This window comes from Cynocephalus volans, chromosome 1 (genome assembly GCF_027409185.1).
Source record: "Cynocephalus volans isolate mCynVol1 chromosome 1, mCynVol1.pri, whole genome shotgun sequence".
Classification (NCBI taxonomy): domain Eukaryota; kingdom Metazoa; phylum Chordata; class Mammalia; order Dermoptera; family Cynocephalidae; genus Cynocephalus; species Cynocephalus volans.
The window spans coordinates 221,745,403-221,771,278 of NC_084460.1; the positions used below are offsets into that span (position 1 = coordinate 221,745,403).

Genomic DNA, 25,876 nt, shown 5'->3' on the forward strand with positions numbered 1-25,876 from the left:
TTAAAGAAATTAGGAAAGTTTACAGAGGGTGAGTGTAGTCTATCTAAAACGAGAGCTGTCCACAAGGAATTTCAGAGCACTGTTTATATTCAATCAGGTGTTGTCATCAGCCTTATCTATTTCCAAAAGCAGGCTGCCAAAGCACACAGCTTGTCATTATTGTTACTTGAAAGGAATAAAACTATTCCCTTAAAACTGAAAATATAATTTAGCCTTTTCACTAATTCAGTCTACTATTTCCAGTCCTACCGACCCCCTAGTCCCCTCCTTCTCCCCAGCACACAAGGTTAAATCCATGTGAAATTCCTGACGATTTTCTATGTAGCCAAGTTCAGAAGATACACTCTTTTAGAGTGAAGAGGACTGTATTTTACCTGGTTCACAAAGTGCGAGGGTGTGTAACTGTGCAGCACAATACCAACTGCTGAAAGCAGAACGTGTTTTTACAGGGGCTCACCAGGAATAACAGCCTTGCTCTTCTTGAGACATATCAGTTTGACGTATTCTAATTTAGACGGCTGTTAAAAGAGAGAGTGCGTGACTGGGGATGGTTAAAGCAGCTCTTTGCAAGCTTTGTCATGCCGTGGCCCACACAGGAAATATTTGTGCAACACGCCAGCTTCAGTGGAAGTGAAGAGTCCAGAGGCTCGGCCTCCACCGGGCACACCTACCAAGGGAGCAGCTCAGACGATGGGTGTTTGGGGGCCTGTAACTCATGCTTGGCACACACCTTCTGGCTGGGAAGGAAGATCCCTGTTGGGGAAATGGAACAATTTGGTCAGGCTCCCCTGACTCAGGGCCGGATGGGGCAGTTCCCTAAACATTGTGTGTGGGGGTGCACGGGAGCGCCGCTTTGGCTGGTGTTTTACTGCCTCGGGCACCCGCCCTGCATGGCCCATGTTTTTCCAGACCTGCAGCTTCCAAGGACTGTGCAGCCAGTTGCCTAGATTATAGACCTGTGTGAAGGGGTCTGGTGACCCAGCCTGGCGTGGAGGGGTCTGGTGACCCAGCCTGGCATGTGAAGGGTTTGTGACCCAGTCTGTGAATGGGCTTGAGGGGTCTGGAAGCTCTAGACCCAGCCTTAGCTCAACCATTGGCCAAGTCAGTGCAGGATTACTGGCAGGTAAAAGAGCCATGACAACTAGCGTGGTTGCCTAGCTTTACAATTGGCGTCACAAACAGGATTAAGAGCTAGACAACTGGCACTATGAGCAGGGTTCCAGACATTAGCTTCGCAGTAGCCGTTTGTTCTAGCCAGACAGTCCGCAAAGGGCAAACAAGTAGATAGGGTGGCACTGCTGTAGGAGGCCCTCTGCTCTAAAATGCTGCTAACAAGCATTTGCAGGCCAAAGCCAGAGAGCTACACATCTCTGGGGCCTGCAGGCCACTCCCCACACATCTGGGGGACATTTCCTAGAGGCCTCTGTGGATCTGAGGGAGGTGCAAGCCACTCACCCTGGTTAGGGCTCTGAGCTTCAGAAATGAGACCAGTGAAGGGCCAAATTCTGAGGAAGACCATGAGCTTGGACAATGCCAGACCACAGTAAAAAAAAAAAAAAAAAAAAAAAAAAAAAAATAGGTCAGACCCAGATCTGATTGGCCAAGGCAAACCCACTGAGGTAGGTAGACTCACCAGGAGTGGAGAGAGCAGCTGCCACAACCAGCTGCACCATGAGGTTTGCCATGAGCAGTTGCCACAACCATGAGCAACTATGAGCAGTTGCCACAACCAACTACACTGGCTTCAGCTCCATCCTTGGCCTTTTCCCTTGACAAAGGAGGACCCAGGGAGGACACGGCCTGGGGCAGCATGTGGAGTAGGGAAGGGGAAAGGGACAGAGCCAAGCCAAGGTCATTTCCAGCTTAGGTTTCCACACAGCTTCCTATAATTTTCTAGAAAGATTAAAACTTGAATCGGAATTTATCTAAGTTTCAATAAAACCTTACCATTCTAAACTGTAGGATAAAAAGTTCTTTATTCCACAGAAATGAAACTTAGAGAATTCTGTGTGCCAAGAACAGACTCAGAGGTAAGTAAAATTGACTGGTTAACTAACTGATCAGCTGCCCAGTAATTAGGTTTCCTCAATGCGGAACTTCATAAATTCAGTTCAATTTATTCTAGCCCAAAAGCAAGAACACAGCCCAGTTTGCCAAGAGGGACAGAGTTCCTTCTTCCTCTAATAGATCTCAATTTGGGAAGATTCACTCCACAAAAAATTCACAAACGAAATAAGGGTGAACTTTTCCTAAAAGTTCACTGTAACTAGATTATACCATTTAACAGGGAATTTCTACTTACAGAGCAAGTAAAAACTTCAACCTTTGCTGATGAAAAGGATTCATTATTGTCTTCCATGTGGCTGAAGTGTAAAAATGGTTGTGCTGGTCCTGGCCTGTTTCCCTCAGATCCATTCCTCCCCTTCTTCTGCTCTGTCTGGCCAAGGCCTGCAGGCTGTTTCCCCAGCTCCCAGGTCAGCTGGCTGCAAGCTAGCCTCAGCCAGGGGGACACCCTGGCAGATGACTGCAGGGTGGGGGAAGGCAGAAGCCAGACTACTTCTCTCCATTCTCTCTACCTCAAGTGGCTTCTCTGGCAGAGCCTGCATCTCCTCTGTGTCTCTCTCTCCCACCAAATGGGATCCTTGGGGTTCCAGCTCCTGCCAAGGGACTCTGGCTCCTGGGCTCCAGGAACGGTTTCCTCTCTTTTTTCTAGCCTGAGGTGACTTCCTGCTGTTGCTAACCCCTGGGTTTAGCTGCTAGGCTCTCCCATCACCTGTTTAACCATGTCTCTACATTAAAGTCCCTCAGTGGTAAAAACTCTAATAGTTTAGTAAGACTAGTTAGACTCTGGCTAGACTGGTTAGAGAACAACTAGTTATGTAAACAGACAAACATAAATAATCCTATATGAACTGCGAGCTATGCAAACAAAAATTCCATGCATGATGAAATTGGGAAGAAACTAAACAGTCTCCACATTCTCCAATTGATGTTTTATTCTTCAGAGCAACCATATAAATTAAGAACATTTCCAGGATTTAAGAGGAATAAGCTTCACATGCCTTTTCATGTATCTACATCTCTGTTTGTTTCTGTCTTGATTATTCAGGGATTAAAGTATGTTGTGATGAAATAACAGTAGATCCTGAGACAGAGTTCCGTCTCAGTTCTATTATTTTCTATTGCTATGACCTTTATGTCCTTGACCTATGTTTTACTCATCTGAAAATGAGAAATTGAAGTATTTTCTTTCTGCAATCTCTTCCTGTCTGAAATTCTGTGATTCTAAGTTTATGCTTAAATTTTGTATATATACATGCCTCTAGACATATGATTATTCTTAGAGCTATGCACAGAGCATAGACCTTCTGTTGATTAATTCACATTTCATCAGAGAAGTGTCTATAACCAATGTTCAAATTATAACCCAAAGAATTTGTTTGCCAACTTGTTTTATTATAGTATCAACTTAGAATCTGAATATGTTTTAGATCTTTAAATATAGTGTAGGTTCACTGAATTAACAATCATCTGATTAGCATATCTTAAAAAACACAAGGTTCCTTGCCCTAAGGTAGATGGCTCCAAAGATGGCTGCAACCATATCTTCCATCCCACATGCTTTTTTTTTTTAAATGAAATGTTATTATATATTATTCTGTAACTTATTTTTTCAATTGAATGTATTTCAAGTGACTATCTTAAATGTATTTCCATATCATTATATGCAGATCTACTTCATTTTTTCTTTCATGGCTAAATAGTACTCTGGAGTATAGATATACCGTTATTTAATCATTTACTAATCACTGAATACATATGTTGTTTCTACTTTCTCTGATCGGTATGTTTGCTGTGAGGTTTTAGTAGATCATTTTTATTAGATTTAGAGAGCTTCTTTTTATTCTTAACATAAAATGTTCAATATTCATCAAATACTTTTTTGACATTTGTTGGAATTTACATATATTTTTCTTTTAATTTCTTATATAAATTTAATAATCTTTAAATTACTCAACTTGTAACATTATTTTAACACTGAATTTGATTTACTGTTCATGTGTGCACATATGTGGCTGGGGAGGGGATTACCCACATGCTCTTCTGTAATGTGGTCTTGTTGTATCCCATCAAAAGAGTATTTATTTTCTCTCCCCTTGAAAGTGCAGGCTCTTAGACCTGTTTTGACTTAGAGATCACAAGACAAGTGATATCATGTAACTTTTGAACCTGTGTCCTAGGAGAGCTGCTGCTTTGGCCTTTACATCGAGGAATGCTCCTTCTTGGAACTCTGCCACCATACTATCAGGAAGGTCAAGCAATCATGCACAGAAGCCCAGCTGGAGGAAAACTGAGCCCCCTTCCAAAAGCTCTAGCTGGGTTCTCAGCCAGCAGCCAGCACCAACTGCCAACCACAAGAGTGAGGCTGTTTTTGCCCAGACATCCCAATGTTTGTTTTCCCCCAGACATCCCAATGTCCAGATAACATTACATGAAGCCAAAGAACTCTCTGGTCAGCAAGCAGAAATAAAAAATTATTGTTGTTTTAAGCCACTGTGTTTCGAGGGAGATTTGTTAGGAGGCAATTGCTCCCCATTAAACAAAGCATTTAGTGTTAGAATAGAACCTCATGCCTAAAATACTTCAAGTTAATCCTCCATCCTTCTACTCCTTCATTCATCCAAATTAATATTTACTGAACAAACACTATGCTAGATGCTAAGGACACAAAGAAGATCAAATGCAGACATGTCCCTGCCCTCCTGGAACTCATTTTCTGGATGGAGAGACAGACATTAACAGAGAAATCTAAGTACATGTTAAATTAGAATAGTTGGGGTGCTATTGAAAACTAGCACAGGGGACCCTGGGAGCCCCTAGTTGGAAAGCTGACCTCCCTTATGAGGGAGGTTAGAAAAGGAAGTGAAGACTAAACTCTTAGATCTCAAGGAAGATTAAGAGTTAACTAGGCAGAGAGGAGATCAAGAGCCCTCCACACAGCAGGTTCAGCATGTGCAAAAGGTCTGTGGCAGGAGGGAGGATGGTGTGTTCAAGCTCTATGTCCAGAGCTAAGAGGTCACGGTTCAAGATGAGGCTGGAAGCAGAGAGGGGCCAGGCCATGTAAGACTTTGCAGTCCTCATAAGGGCAGACTTAACAAGGAGATGTCAACAAGCCAATCTCACTCTGATCGAATTTCTCTTCAAAGCCCAACAGGAAGAGGACTAACTTGGAATACTCTACCACACAAACTATGTGTAGTGACATCCATGTGTATTTTAATCCTCAGTGCACATGGTCATTGTGCCCACCCTCTCATTTTTTGTTATATTTCACTGCAGTGTTTACATGCACCTCTGTCTCCCTGACTAGATTATAAAATCTTTTTTTTTTCTTTTGGTGGATGGCCAGTACAGGGATCCCAACCCTTGACCCTGGTGTTCTAACACCACATTCTAACCAATGAGCTAACTGGCCAGCCCCTTAGATTAGAAAATCTTCGTGTATAGCGACTGTGTTTCATTCATCTGTCCATTCCTCCCCAACAATATTACAGTGCTGGGCACACAGCACACACTTCATACTTAAGTGTTTCCTAAAAATTTTAAACATGAATAAATAATCTATTCATAAATAGTCTGTCAGAAGGGATCTCCTGGGAGAAAATTCAACTGCCTCACTTGGAAAGCCATTCCACTGATAGTACCACTCTTACCATAAAATATCATTCCTTTCCGATTTCAGACAATTCTTTAGTTTCATCCTCAATGAAAATCAAGAACACTCCATCATATTTCCAAAGAATGCCTTTGTGTACACTTTGAAGATCATTTCTGAGTCACCCCTAGCTTTCTTTCCTTTCAGTGGGAAAATATTTAATCTTCTCACCTTTCCTCAAAGAAACTATTTAGTTGCTTCATGGATTCATTTCAAAACCTCCATTCCTCCTAAATTGTAGAGGCCAGCAATCCAGCAGACCAGGAAACAAGGTCAAAGATGCCCAAAGGATTTCGTGAGCAGTCTTCAGAATGGAGGCAGCAGAAGCAGACTTTCTCAGTCTGCTTGTTTTCAGGCCAGTTCAAATGTGTGCACGTGTATGTGTCTGCACATACATATGTATGCATGTACACACACAAACACTGTAACTTTTTTAACAGCTCAAAGAACAAAATTGTTTTATTGGGTGTGTTTGCCAACACCCTCTGTCCTTCACCACCAGCCCAGTTTTCCCCATTTGATGTGACACATCATCAATTTTTTTTAGTGAAAGCATTTCCTCCATATATTTATAAATGATAAGACAAAGAAATGAGCAACACTATTTTTATTAGTATCCCCACTACGTTTTTTTACGTGCAAAAGCATCACACAGACTGTGAAACTGTGAAATAACACCAAGAAATTCCATCACTCCAATCTATCAAGAATTCAAATATCAATAAATCACTGGTCATTCTACAAATAATGAAGCTCTATTAACATAAACAGCTGTTGTGCTTTTTTAAAAACAATTTTTAGCATTTGGGTGAAAACTTTAATTTTATTCCAAAGATACTGTTAAATTCCATTTGCAAACATTTTTCATCTTATCAAAAAAATATAAATCAATTATTTTTATTGTAGCCATTATAGAAGTCTGCATAATGCCATTTAAATGAGATCATGTGGTGGATACTTACTGAGCTATAAAATGTTCACAAACTTAGATACTATTTTTGTGCCCAAAATAGGAAGGTTGTGTACATAATACAATAACAATTAACTCCAAATTTAAATTAGATCATTTTATCAAATCAGTGAATCCCAATTTCAGAAAGATTTATTAAATATATTTATTCTAAAAATCTGCATTGAGAAAAAATAAGAATATTAGAGAGAATATTGTTTTGTTTGTGCATGCAAGAATAAAACATGATGGTGTAAATGAGCTCAAAAGTTTTAGTGAAACAGTTCATGGAATACACTGCTGTATAATTAGTATTTCCAAGAACTTGCAACAGTAAAACATTACCAAAAACAGACACCTAAAAAATAAACATCAGCAAGGCCTCAAACAGTTGAATAACTCAGAATTTTCTTAAAAATGAACAATATCTTTTTGCCTTATCAAATACATAAATAAGGTAAGCACTGCAAAGGGAATAGAACACACTCTTAGAATGAATCCAGAATCCAAAATATATTTATTTTAATAACGCACATGCTTAGTGCTCATTGAATTGAAGAGAGGTAGTAGTAATTTCCGTTTCTGCAGAAAGTGAAATTATGCCTAATAAATATTATCTAAGTATGATTTATAGACCCTTTAGGAGAGGTCTGAGTCCACTTTTAAATCTAAAAGCCCATTCGTTGTTGATAATCTTTTTTAATTTACGATAATCACTAAAGAAACACAACTACCATCGTAGGGTAGAAATACATTACACAATTCTGAGTGACCCAGAGGGAAAAGAACTTCTCAAGGTCACTCCAGAAGCCTACAGCAGAACCTGGGATAAAAGCTTCTTGGTCCGAAGACCAGTCTTCCCAGGTCACCCCGGTCGCACACACCTGGGCAGCTTCCATTCCAAAGAGAGATCAAGGTGACTCACTTTTGCATGATGTCTCTAGCACTCAGCCGCTAGGGCTGGTTTCATTTACAGCACATGGACAGTACGGAAACTGAAGACTGATTTCCTGTGCCAAGGTGAAAGGCACCTAAGCATTCAGTTACCGGCGATCCTGACAGCACAAACTCGCACTAGAACCATGCAGAAGACAGCAGCCTAAGAAAACAAACACGAAGTGCAGACCCCCCAGACTCCGGGACTGAGTGCTGGTCTTCGCTTACTTCCGTTTAACCAGATCCGGCGGTCCTTGCCTAATTAAGTGAATCAAAGACGCGATCACAAAGTGAGACCAAACTTTGTGCTCAGTGTCTTGTCTTCTGACCAGAGCTCGGAGATCTCTCCCAAGATCTAGACCGAGAAGAGTATTCAGAATAGGACAAAATAGAAGGAACCACTAACTCTCAGCCCGAATCAAACCAGGTCCCCTGGCCCGGTTACTCAAAGTCGAGTTACGAGACTTAAAGAAGTATCTCCACGAACCGAGGCTGTCACCAGAAATATTGCCAGGTCCCCGACCCGAGCCAGGTACCCACCGGCCTGAGTCCACACGCACAGACAGACTAACTTCCCGGGGCGGTGCGGAGACACCTGGACTCCAAGACCTCGGGGGCCCGGGCTACGGAAAGGGACGGAGCCCGAACTCCCGCCCCGGGCCGGGAGAGGCGCACGCGGGGACAGGACCCGCCACCGCCGCACGTGGGGGCCGCGCTCGGCCTCGTCCCCACTCTGCTCTCCCGCTCCTCCCCTTACCTGTCTGAGGATGAAGCTGGTCGAAGTAGTACTGCCATCGGATCTTTTCAACCTGCTCCTCCTGGTCGTGGTGCCTCGGGCCACCTGGACTCGACACGGGGCCAGAGAGAAGCCGGTGAGGACGGCGGCGTGGCGCGCGGCGACCACCCTCAGCTCCAGTCCGCCTCCAGACCAGCTGCCCGGGGGCCCCCAGAGCCCGCACCCAAGTCTCCTCCACGGCTCCCAAATGCACCCCCCACCCCCACCCACCCACAGCAAGCCTCGACGGCTGAAAAGATGCCGGGCAAGAGCAGCACGCGAGCACCCACCACATCCATTAACAAAGGCTCTCAGGGCGCGGGGTCCGAGTCCCCGGCATCGGCTGGGGAAGGCTGCGGGCCCCGGGCGGGAGCGCAGAGACCCGGACCAGGGTGAGGAGGCGGAGGAGGAGGAGAAGGAGGAGAAAAAGGAGGAGAGGGAGGAGGAAGGGACGAGGAGGAGGGGTGGGGGGGGGGCACGAGCCGCACGAAGGCGGGGCGCTCCTGGGCGGCGAGGAGGGGGGCGGTACCTGCGGGGTGGGGGAGTGCGGCCCGTCCGCCGTCCCGTTCTTGGCGTAGGAGGAGGAGGAGGACATGGTTCAGAGCCGCCGCATGGCCCGCCTGGCGCGCTGGGCGGAGGGGAGGGCGCGGGACTCCCCCACCCGGCTCCGAGACCCGCGCCGGCTCCCGGGCTGCCGGGCTCCCGGCCCGCACTTCGGAGAGCGTGGCGCTTCCCCCACGCCCGCAGCGGGGTCCTGGGGAGGGGGCTTCTCAGGATCTCCCTACCCGAGCCGATGGGGAAGAAGCGCTCCCACCTAGCGAACGCTTTACATCAGAGCGTTCCAGAGGTTGAAGGGAGGGGGAGATCTGGGATGCGGGTGGGAGGATGAAAATAGCCTGCACAGTTTAAAATGAGACAAAGGTGGCACGGCTCGTGAATCAGGACTTGGGGCGAGAAGCTGGTGCAGTGTGGCGGGGAGCGTGTGCGTGTTAAAAGGACGAGAGCGGAGCCTTCCTTCCGCCACTTCACTCATGAGCCTGCGGTGGGAAGGTGTGGGGTTTTGTGGTCTGCTTTTTGTCCGTGCTTCTGGATTGTTTAGGCAACTCTGTCCTCAGAGCTGCGAGTCACACACGTCCAGGCAGCCGTGGCAGACCCTGCCAACCCGAGTCTGACGTGAGATGCTGCCCGGCAAGAGACCAGCACGTCCTAAGGAATTTTGAAGGTCATGTTAGACCTGCTAAAATGCAAGAGTTGGCCACGTTCCTTCCATTTCTACGCGGAGAGCAGTTTTCATGGGAGGAAACTCATCCTTGAAACCACACACAACCTTTGCAGTTACAACCCTTGGTTTCCTCATGCAGATACATCCAGGAGATTAATTTGAGATCAAATTAAAGGCGAGGGATTGTGGAGAGGAGGAATTTGAAGTAAGAAGAGGGAAGCAAAATACATACGAACTCAAAAATAAAGAGATTCCGTTTAACTATAGTTACTGCACGAGAAATCCACCTTTAAAATATACATAGTACATCAAAACGCTTAATCAGCCCATCTCACCTTGCGTGATTGAAACAACTGCCACGATTGTTTTAATAATTGCTTGGCCTTACTGAGGCCTTGGTTTTATCTTATCATTCACTGGGCAGTTCCGTTCCATTCCTACCCCCTTTATTTAATCCAGACTCTTTGTAACAGTTTTATAACTAATCGCCTCACCTCCAGTCCCCTTAGTGCGCATGCTCATACGTACGTACTCATAGGTACGTGTATATACACACACACTTCATTCCATCTACACACTACAGGCAAAGCCATTTTGCTAAAATCTTGTTTGCCCAAGTCCAACTCCATGTTCCAACAACAAGGCCTCCCCCACATCTCTGGTCACACCACCTCGTGTCTCCAAGTTGACCTCTCTATACAAACCTTCCAGCAAGCAGGCAGGCCTACTCATTATTACCCAAGCACACCAAATACAATCTTACTGCAGCAACTCTGACTTGGAATGCCTCCTTGGAATACGCCTTCCCCCCAGTCTACACGCCTGGCTCATTACTATCCTTCCTCCAAAAGGGTCAGCTCTCCTTTCCTCCACAGAAATCCTTCCTGACCACTCCAGTCCTGGATAGTTCTTGTGCCCCAGAAAAACTAACATTTATTCTCTGGACACTTAGCATAGGCTGCCTTGGTTTATTAGTTCTCTTTTTGTGAAAATCTTCTAATTTCCAAAACATATTTTTAGCTTTTTTATCTTCTATTGCCATACCTTACATATAATAGATAATCCATAAAGCTTATGAGTAATGGCATGTCTAATAATACAGAACTCCCTGCTTTAGTTACTGTAAACCCAATCCATATTTAGTTCTGAGCCATTTTCATAGTTGATACTTAATCAATATATATAGAATGAATTATTATGTGGGCACCGAAATTTGAATTTTCTGGTTTTCCACTGCCCACAGTCTTACTGACTAGTAGTCATCAAAACAAAATCCACAGTGGCACAAAAGCCTGACAAGCTGTATACACCTGCCCCACAGCAAAATTGGTGAAAATTAGTAAAACACACACACCACCATTTAAATCTCTTGAAATGGTCCTAAGAGTACACAGGAAATGAAGAAACATTTATTCAAGAAAATCTACTAAAACTCACTAAGAAAAGTGAATCTGTGGTATTTTAACCAAGACCTGCTCTCTCCCTCCCTGCCTCCAGCTCAGAGAGGGAAACTTCACTCCATACTGCTGCAGCCAAGAACACAGGGCTCCCTTTCCCCTCACCTCCCAGTTGGAGGGCTATCTTCCTGGGAAGGACAGGATGTCAGCATTTATCATCCTGCCCCAGCTACCTGTTGCTGGAGCTAAGTTCTGAGCAAGTATGACAGAGAGATGGGGCTTCCTTCCTCTGCCCAGCCCCCACTCTCGGGATGAAGGCTGTACCCCACCCCCACCCCCCGCACAGTGCCACTGAGAATACTGGGGCCCTGATCGCCCTTGCTCCTGGCTCGTGGAAAGCCAAACCAGGAAATCTGAGGCTGCTGCCCCTCACTACTAAGCACTCAGCTGCTAAAGTGGTGATGTCACTCAGAGAGAGGTACACCATTGTCTCTGCCCCCAGCTCTGGAACAGAAAGAATGAAGTCGGACACTTACCTCATACCATATACAAAAATTAACTCAAAATGGATCGCAGACCTAAATGAAAGAGCTAAAAATGTAAAACTATTAGAAGAAAACATAAGGGTAAATCTTCATGAGCTTGGACTTGTCAATGGATTCTATACATGACACCAAAAGCATAGGCAAGAAAAGAAAAAAATAAACAAATTGGATTTCATCAAAATGAAAAACTTTGTGCTTTAGAACACAAGAAAGTGAGAAGACAACACAGAATGGGAGAATTTGCAAATCATATATTTGATAACGGACTTGCATCTAGAATATATAAAGAATTCTTACAACTCAATAACCCAGTTTTTAAAATGGGCAAAGGTATCTGAATAGACATTTCTCCAAAGATATACCAGTGGCCAGCAAGCACATGAAAAGATGTTCAACATCATCAGTCATCAGGGAAATGCAACTCAAAACCACAATGAGCTACTTGCTGTGGTTTGAATATCCCCTTCAAAATGCATGTTGAAATTTAACTGCCATTCTAACAGTATTAAGAGGTGGAACCTTTAAGAGATGATTAGGCCATGAAGGCTCCATCCTCATGGGTGGGGTTGGTGCCATTAAAAAAGTGCATGTTTGACTTCCATCTTGCTCTCTCTTGGTCCTTCCACCTTCTGCCATGTGATGACATAGTAAGGAGGCCCTGCCAGATGCTGGGGCCTTGATCCTGAACTTCCCAGCCTCCAGAACAGTAAGAAAATAAATCTCTGTTCATTATAGATTCCCCAATATTCAGGTATTCTGATACAGAAGCACAAAACAGACTGAGACAGCTGCCACTTTACACCTACAAGGATAGCTGTAATTAAAAAGTCAGTAATAACAAATGTTGACAAAGATGTGGAGAAACTGGAACCATAATACACCATTGAAGTGAATGTAAAACAGTGCAGCCACTTTGAAAAACAGTCTGGTAGTTATTCAAATGGTTAAATGTAGAGTTACCATATGACCCAGCAATTCTACTCCGAGGTATGTACCCAAGATAAATGAAAGCATATGTCCATATGAAAACTTGTACAAGAATGCTCATAGCATTACTCATGATAGCCAAAAAGTGAAAACAACCCAAGTGTCCACCAACTGATGAACGGATAAAGAAAATGTGGTATATCCAAACAATGGGGTATTATTCATCCATAAAAAGGAGCAAAGTACTTGAACATGCTACAACATGAATAAGCCTTAACTGGGCTGGTGGGTTAGCTCAGTTGGTTACAGCACAGTGCTAATTAACACCAAGGTAAAGGGCTCAGATCTCCATACTGGCCAGCTGCCAAAAAATATAAATAAATAAAATAAATAACAAAACTATTCCACAATAAAAATTTATTTTAAAAAATTCTAAAATTTTAGAGCCAAAAGGAAATTTAGTAACCATTTAGTACAAACTCCACATTTAGCAACTTAGGAAACTGGACTCAAGAGAATGAACTGCTCAAGAGCAAGTGACTGCTATTACACTCTGCTTTCTCTCCTAAAACACTGAACACTGCTGAATCACTTTCTCAGCTAGATACTCTCTTCATAAACTTTATTCTGTCACTTAATAAATACGTTTTGTTAAGTTTGTCCTACAAAGTCTTGTCCAAAGTGCTGTTTAAAAAAAAAAAAAAAAAAAAAAAAAAAAAGACATGATTTGCAGAACTCAGAGCCCAGGATCATAAGATAACAGTGTGTCTAATAATTAAAAATCAAATCATAACACATTTTATCTAGGGTTCATGCATCTAGAATATTGTTTGTATTTTTAAGCTAGGAGCATACAAAATCACAATAGTGACATGTGTGCTTAATTGTATATTGTGGGTTTGTGTAATTAACCTTTTATATCTTTATCCAAATAACCATTGTATAAATTTTCTGAATTTTTGTCTTGGAGGATTTACTTTCTCTTGTTCTAAAGAATTTCTCCAGAACTATCTCTTCCCCTCTCCAATGCTCTTGTCCAAACATTGAAAATCTGTTCAAAAGGCACATAAGAAAGACATGGACCTTCAGCATATTAAATTATCACAAGTTGGATAAAATTGTTGACTTTCTTGACCCTAAAATATTTACATGCTAAAAAATCCAGTGAAAACGCTATTCTCTCAGCACAGTTTTGAAGGGTACAAATGATTCAGATGGTAATGGAAATAAAATTCAAAATCTAAGTTTTAAGTATCACTGTGAAGATAAATGACACATCTTTTAAATGGTGAATTGAGATTCTACCTACTAAAGTTTTTAATCTATATTTCCTTTACAAGGCATCTTTGCTACAGTAACAAACTCTAAAATCTCATTGGATTACACCACTACATAGCCTGTTGTTCTGGTCCAGGCTGTGGCTGTTCCCCACGTCTTCGCATTCCCAGGCCCAGACTGAAGCAGCAGCCCCAATCTGGGCTCTGAAGAGGGCAGAAGCCAGAGAGCTACAGGAAATTCATGATGCCTCTTAAGCTTCTGCTCAGATGAGGGCATCTGTTGCATCTGCTCATATTCCTTTGGCCGATACATGACAGGATCAATCCCAAAATCACAGAATGGGGACATAACACTCCAAGAGTCAAGGGCATGGGCAGATATACAATCCTCTTACTGGAAAAGGAAGAGTAAAAAACTGCAAACAATACAATCCTTCACATGAAGGATACCTTGCTTAACCTACGATAGTTATAAAATCTGAGCACTTCTATCCTTCATTGTTCTCATTCTGCTATTTTGGGTGGCTGTCATAAATTATGCAATTCTTTCTATAATGTTTAAAGGAAGCAGTCTTCTAAAAGTTCAAATTAAGGTGCTAATGATGTAAATTAAATTCCAAATATTAAGCTTTTAGTTTTCCTATTTTTCTGACATTTCTACACATCAGAAATATGTGTTCACTGTGCTTCTGCCTCTGCTGCAATCCCCGGGCTCAGAGTGGAGAAATGAGCATATCATTTTTGGAAACCATCCATGAGCATTATTTGATGAGCACTGGAGACACTAAAATATTTTTAAAACAAAGCAAAACAAAAAAGACACTTTGGCTTTCTTGACACTAGCCCCCTCTGTCACTTGATAGTTAAAATAATGCTTATTTCTTCAATTTTAAGATGTATCAGTGATTAAATAGCTTTAAAGGAATAAAACAAAATCCTACAATACATGCTCATCCACTGTAAAATGCATCCTGATTTCAGAAATGTTAAAATGAAATGATGATAAACAATCACAAGGATAAGAACAAGTCAAAGAAAGTTCATCTTTATCGAATATCAGGCACTGTGAGGTGCTATGCAACTCTCTGCTAAATCCATTTTCATTCTTCATTCCAAAAACATTTTGTGTGCCTATGCTAGGCCCTGGAAATAAAGCAATGGGTAAAATACAGCTCTAAGATCTGAGGGATCTTTACGGACCTAGTGGGGGTAGTAACATTTTCAGATACAAATAGCAAAACCCTACAAACAGTAGTTTAGACAAATAAGGGTAACAAATAAGGGCTTTAATTAATTAATTATACATACATGTAGGGTACAACATTGACTTTCAGTAATTGTGTAGAATGTGTGGTGGTTAGATCAGTATAGTTAGCTTATTCATCATTACAATACACAATCATTCTTTGTGTCTGTTGACCAATTCCTTATTAGCCCCCCTCCCTCTCCCTGTTTATTTTTTTTCACATATGAAGGAGTCCAGAGGAAGACAGTCTACAACTGGCATAGTTGCCCAAAGATGTCAAGGAGCCAGGCACCTTCCATCTTCCTGAGCCATTGTAATTTTCTTCCTCATGGTCTCAATATGGTTGTTATCTCTCCCAGCATTGCATCTGCTTTCTAAGCCAGAAATGGAAAGAAACTTTTTCTTTCAATTTCTTCTTTCGTCCTAGGAAGTCTTCCCCAGGCACTCTGACCTAAATCTCATTGGCCAAAAGCCCATCATGTACCATCCCTGGCTGCAGGGGAGTCTGGGAAGGCGAGTACTATTATCTTGTTTACTGACTTCCAGTATGGAGGAATCTAAATAAGGAGATGGCTGGAAATGCATGTTGAATGAGCCAAACTATATACTGCCTGACACAGGGAAAAATCTATAAACAGATCATTCCAACGCAACATGGCAATCACTATAGCATGGTTACAAGATGCTTCAGAAGCATAGCATGGTTGGGGGACAGTGAAATTTGGGCTGACACTTGAAGAGTTAATTCATTGGACGGGCAAAAGCATTCCAGGCAGAAAAAAATAACACCACCAAACAAATGCAAAGAAAAGCCAAACTGGCACTTGAGGAGTTTGGGGTTTGGGAGTTAAGAGTCTAGAGCACATGTGAGAGGGAGTAAAAGGTCAGAAAGGCTGCCAAGGCTGAGATCATGAAGACCCCAATATGTGATTGTAAAGAGTTTGGCCCTCATGCGAATGTAAAAGAATCCCGAGCACAGACTGGATTTTTCTGTCAGCAACTTTGGTTCTTAGGGAAACCAGGCTGTGTTATGTGAGCCCTAGGTTCATAGGCTTCGATTCAGAACTACTCTCCTCACTACCAAAGAAGCCTCAACTAGCTGTCACCTGTTTTCTCCTCAGCAATTCCTTGAATTTAGCTCTTTTCTGTTCAGAAAACACAGTACTCTCTGAGCTCCCTTAAGCTCCCGTTTCCCAGATGTTTGACCCATTCTGTGTGATAGCCACACAGACTCTCAAAGAGGCCCATCTGTTTACATCAATTTCTGGTCTCATCAGCCCACCTGTGTAACAGAGCTAATCGTACTACAGTGTACACCTTTACAGACCCGTCCACTATCATAATTTTCCTTGCATTAGCGTTCTCACATCTCAATCATTCTATACCCATGTGAGCCCTGTGTGACCCCATCAATCTCACAGTAATTTGTGGGGAAGGGTGCTGGTACAGAATATTATCTGACAATCTTAATACACAAACTATTTCCAGGTAATAGTCACATAGTATAGTGAAAACAAGCACATACTTTAGCATCAGATAGAGCCCGGTTTGTAAACCCAGCTTTGCCACTTACTAGCTGTGTGAACTTGTGAAAGTTATTTTAACCTCTTACCTACTTCTCTACCTGACAAGTACTATGAGAATTCAGTGACAATGTATATGAAAATAGTTTTAAAGTCAAAGCGCAATGTCTGATGTTATGCAACTAGTTAGTGCATGGTGAAGCCACAAATACAACTCAGGATTAGAAATTCAAGTTCTTAGCATCCCCAGTATAATTTTTAAATGAATTAATAAATGCTAACAAATCTTTTTCATGTTTCAAAATAGAAGAGAAGGGAGCAGTTTGAAGCTCTTATTCCCCTCTCCACTTCCAGGTCCTTCTCTCTCCTGATGTGTTTAAAAAAAAAAAAGATGTCCCAGTTATAACAATCAGGTCATACGTAAATATGTTAATTCTAGCCTTTACTGACTAAAAATTCTGGTATGCTGGCATTAGAGAATCCTAAGAAGAGTTTATTTGACCATGAAATTGCAACAGACCAATTCAATTTCAAATTTATTTACCAGGCACACAAAAAATAATATCAGGTTGTAAACATATTTGGACAGGTCTGTCTCTGTGGCAGATACTATAGAATGGATCATTCTAAATTCATTCCCAATCATCTTCTCCTTTGCCTTCTCCATATGGAGGCTGGAAAACAAAATACTCACCTTTTGAAACACATTTGCAGCTAAAAGTAGTCCTCTGGCATAGTTCTGACCAATGACATGCAGATGAAAATCCCTGGGGAGGGTTTCCCAGAAAAGAAATATGATAAAAATTATTTTTGGCCAGGGCACTAAGTCCCATTTTCTATTTAGACAATAACTTTTCACAATACATGCCTGAAATTGCTTGGAGGACAAATCTATGTGATAGTTAAGAACTATCTCTATATTGATACCTAACATATGTTCATGGACACTGCTGGGAAATAGTCTAACAAGCAGTATATGACAGAAGTGGTCAGATGAAGACAAGGCTGTCACATCTTAGAACTGCAAATTATACAGCTATGGGTTTGATGTATCACAGTTGGACAACGCAGGTCCTAGAACTGACCACCACGTGGGTATGTTATAGACACATCAAAAAGTAGCTGGTGAAAAAATAGTCTCTTCAACAAATAAATGGTATTAGGACAACTGGATATCCATATGCAAAAGAATGAAGCTGGGCCCCTACACCCCTACATGTACAAAAATTAACTAAAAAATGCATCAATAACCTAATTATAAAGCTAAAATCATCAAACTCATAAAAGAAAACAGGAGAAAATCTTCACGACATTAGATTTAGGGATGGATTCTTAGATATAACATCAAAAGCACAAGCAAATAAAATAAAATAAATAAGATGGACTTAATCAAAATTAAAAACTTTTATGTATGAAACGATAGATATCATCAAGAAAGTGAAGAGACAACCTACAGAATGGGAGAAAACATTTGCAAATCATCCATCTGATAAAGGTTTGGTATCCACAATATATTTTTAAAAACTCTTACAAATGGGCATAGGACTTAAATAGACATTACTCCAAAAAAGATAGACAAATGGTCAACAAACACATGAAAAGATGCTCAGTATCATTAGTTACTAGGGAAATGCAAATAAAAACCACAGTGAGGTATCACTTCACACCCACTAGGATGGCCCTGATCAAAACATGGAAAGTTAAGTGTTGGTGAGGATGTGGAGAAATCAAAACCTTCCTGCTTTGCAGGTGGGAATGTAAAATAGTTCAGCTGTGGGAAAGTTTGGCAATTCCTCAAAAAGTTAAACGTAGAATTACCCTATGACCCAGCACTTCCATATTAGGTATATTCCCAAAAGAACTGAAAACTGGTATTCACACACGAAGGAACTTCAAAAAGTTCATGAAAAGTCTGATAAGATCACTATTCAATATATACATGTATTGGAACAACAGATTGTACCCCATAAACATGTACAATGAAAAAATAAAAACTTTGAAAGTTCATGAAGACCTGTATTATCTTTCTTTTTCTTTTTTTTTTTTTTTTTTAAAAGATGACCGGTAAGGGGATCTTAACCCTTGACTTGGTGTTGTCAGCACCACGCTCACCCAGTGAGCAAACCGGCCATCCCTATATGGGATCCGAACCCGCAGCCTCGGCGCTCCCAGCGCCACACTCTCCCGAGTGAGCCACGGGCTCGGCCCCTGTATTATCTTTCAATTCTATTTTTCCACAAACTTTCTGAAGTACCCTTGAACATGTACACACATGTTCATAATAGCATTATTTACAACAGCTACAAGGAGGAAACAGCTCAAGTATCCATGAATGATAAACAAATTGTGATACATACATACACTGGAATATTATTCAGCCATAAAGAGAAATGAAGTACTGATACATGCTATAACAGAAATGAACCACAAAAACATTATGCTAAATGAAAGAAGCCAGACACAAAAAGGTCTAGTTTTGGAACTAGAGGTAGTGATTGCACAACATTGTACATGTACTAAATGCCACTGAACTGTTCACTTTAAAATGGTTAATTTTATGTTATGTGAATTTCACCTCAATTAAAAAAAAAAAAGTAGCTGGTTCCCTGGACCAAAATGTTATCAGCAGAGGTCACTCTGTGAAAGTACTGAACAATCTTTAGTTTTAAATGATGTAAAATAAGAACAAAACCATATTTCCATTCTTTTTTCTGTTTTGGCAGCTGGCGGGTAGGAGGATCCAAACCTGTGATGTTGGGGTTCTAAGGCTGCACTCTAACCAACTCAGCTCATCAGCCAGCCTCCAAATCTCCATTCTTCAATAGCCTTTGTGGGGGAATATCCATCCAGTTTTCTTGTTTTTTATTCTCACTCTGTTTACCTTTGAACATTTCTCTTGTTGTCCAGTACCTGCTACTCAAAATGGGCAGAGGGATGAATAGTAAAATGCAAAAGACTTACAATTTTGTTAACTGTGAACACCACTGGCACAAAGAAATCAATTACTGAAATGCAGATGTAGTATTAAAAAATCAATAAAATAGGATTATGGGATTAAGAAGAGTCTTAGTTTCATCTATCCATGTAGTTTCATCTATCCATGCAATTACATTATAGTTTAGCAAAGATAAAAAGACTACTACCCTACTAGACATTCTTCTCAGAACTCCTGTGCCAATTTTAGGCAATCTTATAAAAGTTCTGAGTGTTTAGTACTCAGATTTCACTGTATACTTTTACCCATGTGTATTAATTTCCTAGGACTGCTGCAACAAAGTACCAGAGACTTTGTGACTTAAAACAAGAGACATTTATTCTCTCACAGTTCTGGAGACTAGAAGTCTGAAATCAGGGTGTCAGCAGGGCCATGCTCTCTCTGAAAGCTCTAGGGAAGAATCCTTTGCCTCTTCCAGCTTCTAGTGGCCCCAGGTCGTCCTTGTCTTATGGCAGCATAACTTCAACTTCTGCATGCCTCCATCTTCACATGGCCCCATTCACTGTGTCTTGGTGTTTTCTCTTCTCATAAGTACACAAGTCACTGGATTTAGAGCCCACCCTAAATCCAGGATGATTTCACCTCAAAATCCTTAACTAAGTACATCCATAAAGACCCTATTGCCAAACACTGTTAAGGTGACATTCTGATATTCCAGCTGGGCATGAATTTTGGAGAAACCCTATTTGTTCCACTATACCATGTAAGCAACATAATTTGTCTTTGACACAGCAAAGTTTTAAAAACACTCTCAAGTTCAAATTTAACTTGATAAAATTAGGATAATTCTTCTGGGGAAAACTTTTAAAAAATAAGCCTTTAACTTTCAAAAGAAAACAAAATCAAACAAAAAAATCAAATCTCTAAAATTAAATCCTCCATTTATTGATGAAAAGTGATGTAAGTAAACAAAAAAAAAAACCTTTGGACAGAAAAAAAGCATAATAGATCAGTGCTATATTTTTTATAATTTATTACTTACAAAAATTATTTCAGCTTTCTCATAATGACAATTCAATAAACCCATTCCTAGAACTTATTAGAAGCCTTGAAATTTATGGTGTTTACTAAGGAAAGCTTTTTATTTATTTATTTCTTTATTTTTTGTCTTTTTTTCGTGACCGTGAGTGCACCGGCCATTCCTATATAGGATCCGAACCCACGGCGGGAGCGTCCAGCACCACACTCTCCCTAGTGCGCCACGGGCTCGGCCCTAAGGAAAGCTTTAAAAAAAAAAAAAAAAAATCCCTAAGCCATATATATTTTAATTTTTTAAAATTTGGAAGGGGGCTGGCCAGTTAGCTCAGTTGGTTGTAGCTTGGTGTTATAACACCAATGTTGAGGGTTCAAATCCCTATACCAGCCTGCCACCAAAAAAAAGTAAAATTTGGAGGCTGAAACTTTATAACCATCTTCAAAATATACAGTAAAATGTATTATGTGGTCAAGTATCAACTACTTGAAATAGTATGACAATGTATCTGCAAATAATTTCAAATCCTAAATGATAAATATTATAATTACTTAATGTTCAGGCAGTTTTATAAACAAATTACCAAATTAGAAGACAATGTTGGTTGATTGAACATTTTTCAAACTATAAGAACATATCCCATTTCACATATTTTAACACTCAGGGGTATTTTTCTATATTAGTAAAATTAAGTTTATTATAGATTTTCAGGAATTCTTCCTAATGTACCAAGATTTCATATGAAAAAACACAAGTTATTTTTTATTTTTGATATAAAACAGTAAATATGAATCCAATGTAGAAATCTGAAGGTAGACAATTCCTTTGGCAAAAAACATTTAATTATAAACAGGTCTTAAAATAAATACAATCCATAAGATTATGGAAAGGAAAGAAAAATGACAAACCTGTATTTCTTATTACCAAAAAAATCTTATCAGTAATAGATTTAAAATCATTTTAATACTATCAACAACCCGTAATACAAAATCTATTACATGTGGCAGAAATAAAATTAAGAGGAAGAAAAAATTTCTGCATGTATAAAATTTTACATATAAATGCCAATATACACTATTTATATATGTCACATGTTTTATTATCCAAAAGTACATTAGTTGAACTTAATTGGCTGATCCTGATTTAGTGGATGTGCAGAATTTATACTGGCTCAAAGACTTATGCTGAATTAAGCTTTTATAATTCAGATCACAATCATACATGAAATATTTCCACAAATATTAAAATAACTTTATTAAATATAGTTTGGGAGAAAATGTAAGATTTCCCATATATATGCAAACATTAACTATCAAGAGCAGCTTTGGAAGTTATGTTTTTTTAAAAAATAAGATTTGTTTCCAAAAAAAAGTAAGGTGCCATTTTAGAATATTTTTTATAAGTATATAATTGAATTCATGTGGAAGAAATACTGGATGAAAAACAGAACACTAGACATTAAAGTTTAAAACTTTCTTTTCAGTTACTTGATCTGAAATGATACAATCACAGAAATTGGACTTTCAAATACTGCTTGTTTTCCCATTTAAATGTAGATCAAGTACTATATATTTTGTTCTACGTAAAGTATCATTGAAAAAGGAACATAGTTATCAAATTTTTGCAGATAAATGACAAAATTTCTAGAGAAATGTCTTCAGATGGATTCTTAAAAGATTGAGCCCTTTCTTTAAAAAAGCAAATATAGAAATCTTGCTTCCATGCAAGTAACTTTTTTAGAACTAAACTTATATCCAATTGTTTTTCCCAGTCTAAATATCATTTATTCACAAGCATATATTTAAGGGTACTTCAAAAAGTTGGTGGAAAAACAGAATTAAAAGATAATATGAATCTTTCCATGGACTTTTTGAAGTACCCTCATATTTGCATTTTCTATTTTGTATCATGTAAAAAGTTGCTAGATGATGAAGTAGTGTGCAAGTTTTTAGGAGAGAAAACAATCCTTCTTGGTTTACTACTTAACTCCCACAGTATGTGGAATATTAGCACTATAAACGAATTTAACGTAGGCTTCAGAAAAACTGTCTCTATAGCCTACGCTATCAATCTACTGCCTTCTGTCTATTCATCATCTGCGATCATTCCATAGTCAGAGTTACTAATGAAAAAAGGGCCAACAACAGCTTGGCTTGTTGATAGCTTACCAATGGTACCTGAATCACTTCTTTAAAGAAAAAACATATCAATAAAAACACACTTATTGTCCATGCTTGGTATATTCACATCAAATATTAGGAATGTCTCATGGCTTAAATTCACATATAATCCACACAGAGGAAATACAGCATCTCTGTACACATTGCAGTAAGGAAAACAAATGGACCATATCTTCATTAGAGAATGGCCAAAGCCACTTGAAAAGGTCATTAGTGGCAATTCTAAATACCAAGGACGCTTGTAGGAAAGGAAATATTTTTCCCCAGGGAATGGAAATGTTTTGTGGGGCATTCCTTATCCCACTGTTGGGGGACTGGCTAAATGCCTTATCACACATCTGCCTTTACACAATCTTCACTGCTAATAACAGAAAGCATTTTTGTTCCTTCCAAATTGCTCTTGCTTCTGTAGACAATTATATGCTAATTATTACTCAACACAACACTGAGAGCAAAACTGACAGTATTACAAATGCAACTGCAATTTAAGGAGCCAAAAGGAAATATGTTGGCAAGCTAAATGCTTACATAAAAAGATGTTTGCCTTTTAAAAGAATAGTGTGTGGGAAACTGAAAAAAAAATTCAGAAAAAAAAACATCTAAAGTTCTTCAGTGCTCTTCGCATGATATCTTAGGGGGAAACAGTGGTTTCTTTAAAGTAAAATTTTTACACTCCTATCTCATAATGTTTAGTGTCATAAGGCTACTTACTGGGTGTTCAAATTTATGAAGAGAGATTTGAAAGTATGACAAAACTAACTGTAAGCATCTTTAAGCTGCCTCTGATTAAAAGACTGATTTCAAACAAACTGGACTGAAAAAAAAAAAACCTTTTATGGACTTGTAGAGTAAGATATGTTTTTGTGCTTTATTGATTCATGGTCCTTTTGAGTTGAGAGGAAAAGTTTTAGTATCTTTAGATTAGAATCACTAGGGTTGAGTAATACCACTTATGAAGGCTTTCAAGAAAATGCTTGGTTTATTTCTAAAGGAGAGGCTGCTGATGGTAATTTGTTTGCTGCTGTGCAACTGAATGAGCTGGAACTGCCACAGAAAAGCCTGCCAGTTGCGGCAAACTGGAAGTAGTGTTCTGGTAAGATGACATATCCACAGACATCCCCATTTGCTGTGTGTAAGTTGCTGTACCAGTAGCTGATTGAAGGTTAGAGTTCTGATTCATATAAATAGGACTGGAGACAGTGTCTTGTCCAGTGCTACAAACAAAATTTTAAAAAGAAAACAATATTTACTTTGCATTATCTAAGTTATGGTTAGAGATCAATCATCATGACAAAAATGCTTTTTCCATCTTCTTTCAAGTTTATGTAACTCTACTGTTCTGATTATGACTTAATCACTCCAGCTACCAGATACTGTTAATGTAATTTTTACAATTGATGAGAAGAGAGAGTACTCAAATAAAACCCAAAATATAACATTATAAGGCCTATTCAAGTGGCTTTCTCTAAAATCTCTCACCAAAACCATTAAAAAATCGTTTGAGAAGATGCAAACTGTTCTTGATGGTGGTCCCCTTGGCCAGCTGCAATGAGAACAGAGTCCTGGCTCACGATGCACCTTCAGCCCATATTCTTCCTTCCCCTTCTGTCAGCCCAGCACAGAGAAGTCCACCTCTTCTCCTCACACACCCTTCAAGCTTTCCTTTAGTAGGGACTTTTCACTTTCAAAGGGAGAACACTGTAATATGCATAGGACCCTGCATCTACCCTCAGGATAGTCCTGAACTATAGTGTACTTATTAACGCTACACAAACTAAGCTAAAAAATCACACCAAATTGCAGGACACTTGTTTGTTTCTGTAACTACTATGGTATACATTTTAGAAAATACATATACACTTTAAAATTACACCAAATACACTGCTTGCAATATAGGAGGAATAATGTCAACACTATACCAGATTTTTCTCCATAATTTCTAGTGTCACCCAGAATAACAGAATTTCATATTTTAATTTAATTAAACATGAGTATGAACAGGTTTATGTAATTTTCAGGTAATATCTAAAACTCATACTTATGGAATTTAAGAGTGGGAAGAGACCTTCAAGATAATCTACACATGATTATATTGAATGAACATTGTGTGATTAAGTAAAGTGAATTTAAGATTCATATAAACATGAAAGATTTAAACATGATTCTTGAAGTGTTATTATAAAAAAATTAAACCATAAATTCCACAGCTCACACACACTTCCTTTTAAGGGTCAAAGTAACAGTTTTCTAATTTTCAGGAGTACATGCAGATAAATACATCTGGGACTACTTTACAGGGTGATTACAGCACAGTGCTAAGCACACCATGGGCTAAGTGTCCATAAAGGACAATTAGCTTTATTTTGTCCCAGGGACCCAAACTATAGCCTAAGTCTAGGCAACAATTTTCAGAGTAGCAAAGCTAAGGGCAGCACCATTCCACTTCATGGGATTATGAATGGGCAGTTCTGTAACTTCATCTTAATAGTAAAAGATGGAATTATTACCAGAAATCGAAAGGTATACATACACATATGTACTCATTCTGTAAATCAATGAAATATTAATGTATATAATTACAAAGTTAAAACAGCTCCCCAAACTTACTTTAAATATGGCATCTGAGCAGGCTGTGTTGTTACTGAGGAATTCACAGTTGGAGGCAGAGATGTCAGTGGACCAATCTGATCTGGTCCTAGGCTATAGCTTTGCCCAACAGTTACTTGGTGGATGCTTTGACCCATATAGTTTCCACCATGTGACTGAACTGGATATGTCTGTTAACCAAAAAGAAAAAGTTAACTCACTGATGTCCCAAACATCTGCCTAACAATACATTTAAAACTTTAATATCATGTGGTTGGTTGTTCTCTTATTTTGCAGGGAGTGAGGAGGAAACCAAGAGGGAGGAAGGGAAGTGGTGTAGTTTTAAGTGGTAGTTTAGAATCTATCCATGTTGCCTATTAGTAAGGTATCTTGCTACACAGCCACAGAAAACTATGCATTCCCCTTGAAGGGAAGCCCATCAACACTCCAAGTCGCCCTAAGAAAAATGACCTTCTTCTTTCTTCACCCTTCTCCCAGGATGACTCATTCAACTCTCTCCCGAGAATGAAACTTAGGAGAAAAAGTTAAAAGAGAAATGGTATCAGAGTGCCAGGTTTTCTCTGGCAATGTTTACTTTATTTCCTGCCTTTAGGACAAACAGGAGAAAA

At 39.8% G+C, this 25,876-nt stretch overlaps 2 protein-coding genes across 4 annotated transcripts in view; both read right to left on the reverse strand.

The window, feature by feature from the left end:
- The window catches only part of CACNB4 (calcium voltage-gated channel auxiliary subunit beta 4), a 213,128-nt gene extending 204,382 nt beyond the window's left edge, over window positions 1–8,746 (reverse strand). For both annotated transcript variants that reach the window (XM_063088492.1, XM_063088485.1), the window contains exons 1-2: window positions 8,667–8,746; window positions 8,359–8,442 (exon numbers count right to left, since the gene is read on the reverse strand). In XM_063088492.1, coding sequence (XP_062944562.1) covers window positions 8,359–8,442; window positions 8,667–8,675 — 93 coding nt within the window. In that variant the 5' untranslated portion in view covers window positions 8,676–8,746. The remainder of the gene's footprint in view (window positions 1–8,358; window positions 8,443–8,666) is intronic.
- A 13,165-nt stretch (window positions 8,747–21,911) lies between these two features.
- STAM2 (signal transducing adaptor molecule 2) overlaps window positions 21,912–25,876 on the reverse strand; it is a 49,207-nt gene continuing 45,242 nt past the window's right edge. For both annotated transcript variants that reach the window (XM_063093517.1, XM_063093509.1), the window contains exons 13-14: window positions 25,269–25,438; window positions 21,912–23,875 (exon numbers count right to left, since the gene is read on the reverse strand). In XM_063093517.1, the coding sequence (XP_062949587.1) occupies window positions 23,647–23,875; window positions 25,269–25,438 (399 nt within the window). In that variant the 3' untranslated portion in view covers window positions 21,912–23,646. The remainder of the gene's footprint in view (window positions 23,876–25,268; window positions 25,439–25,876) is intronic.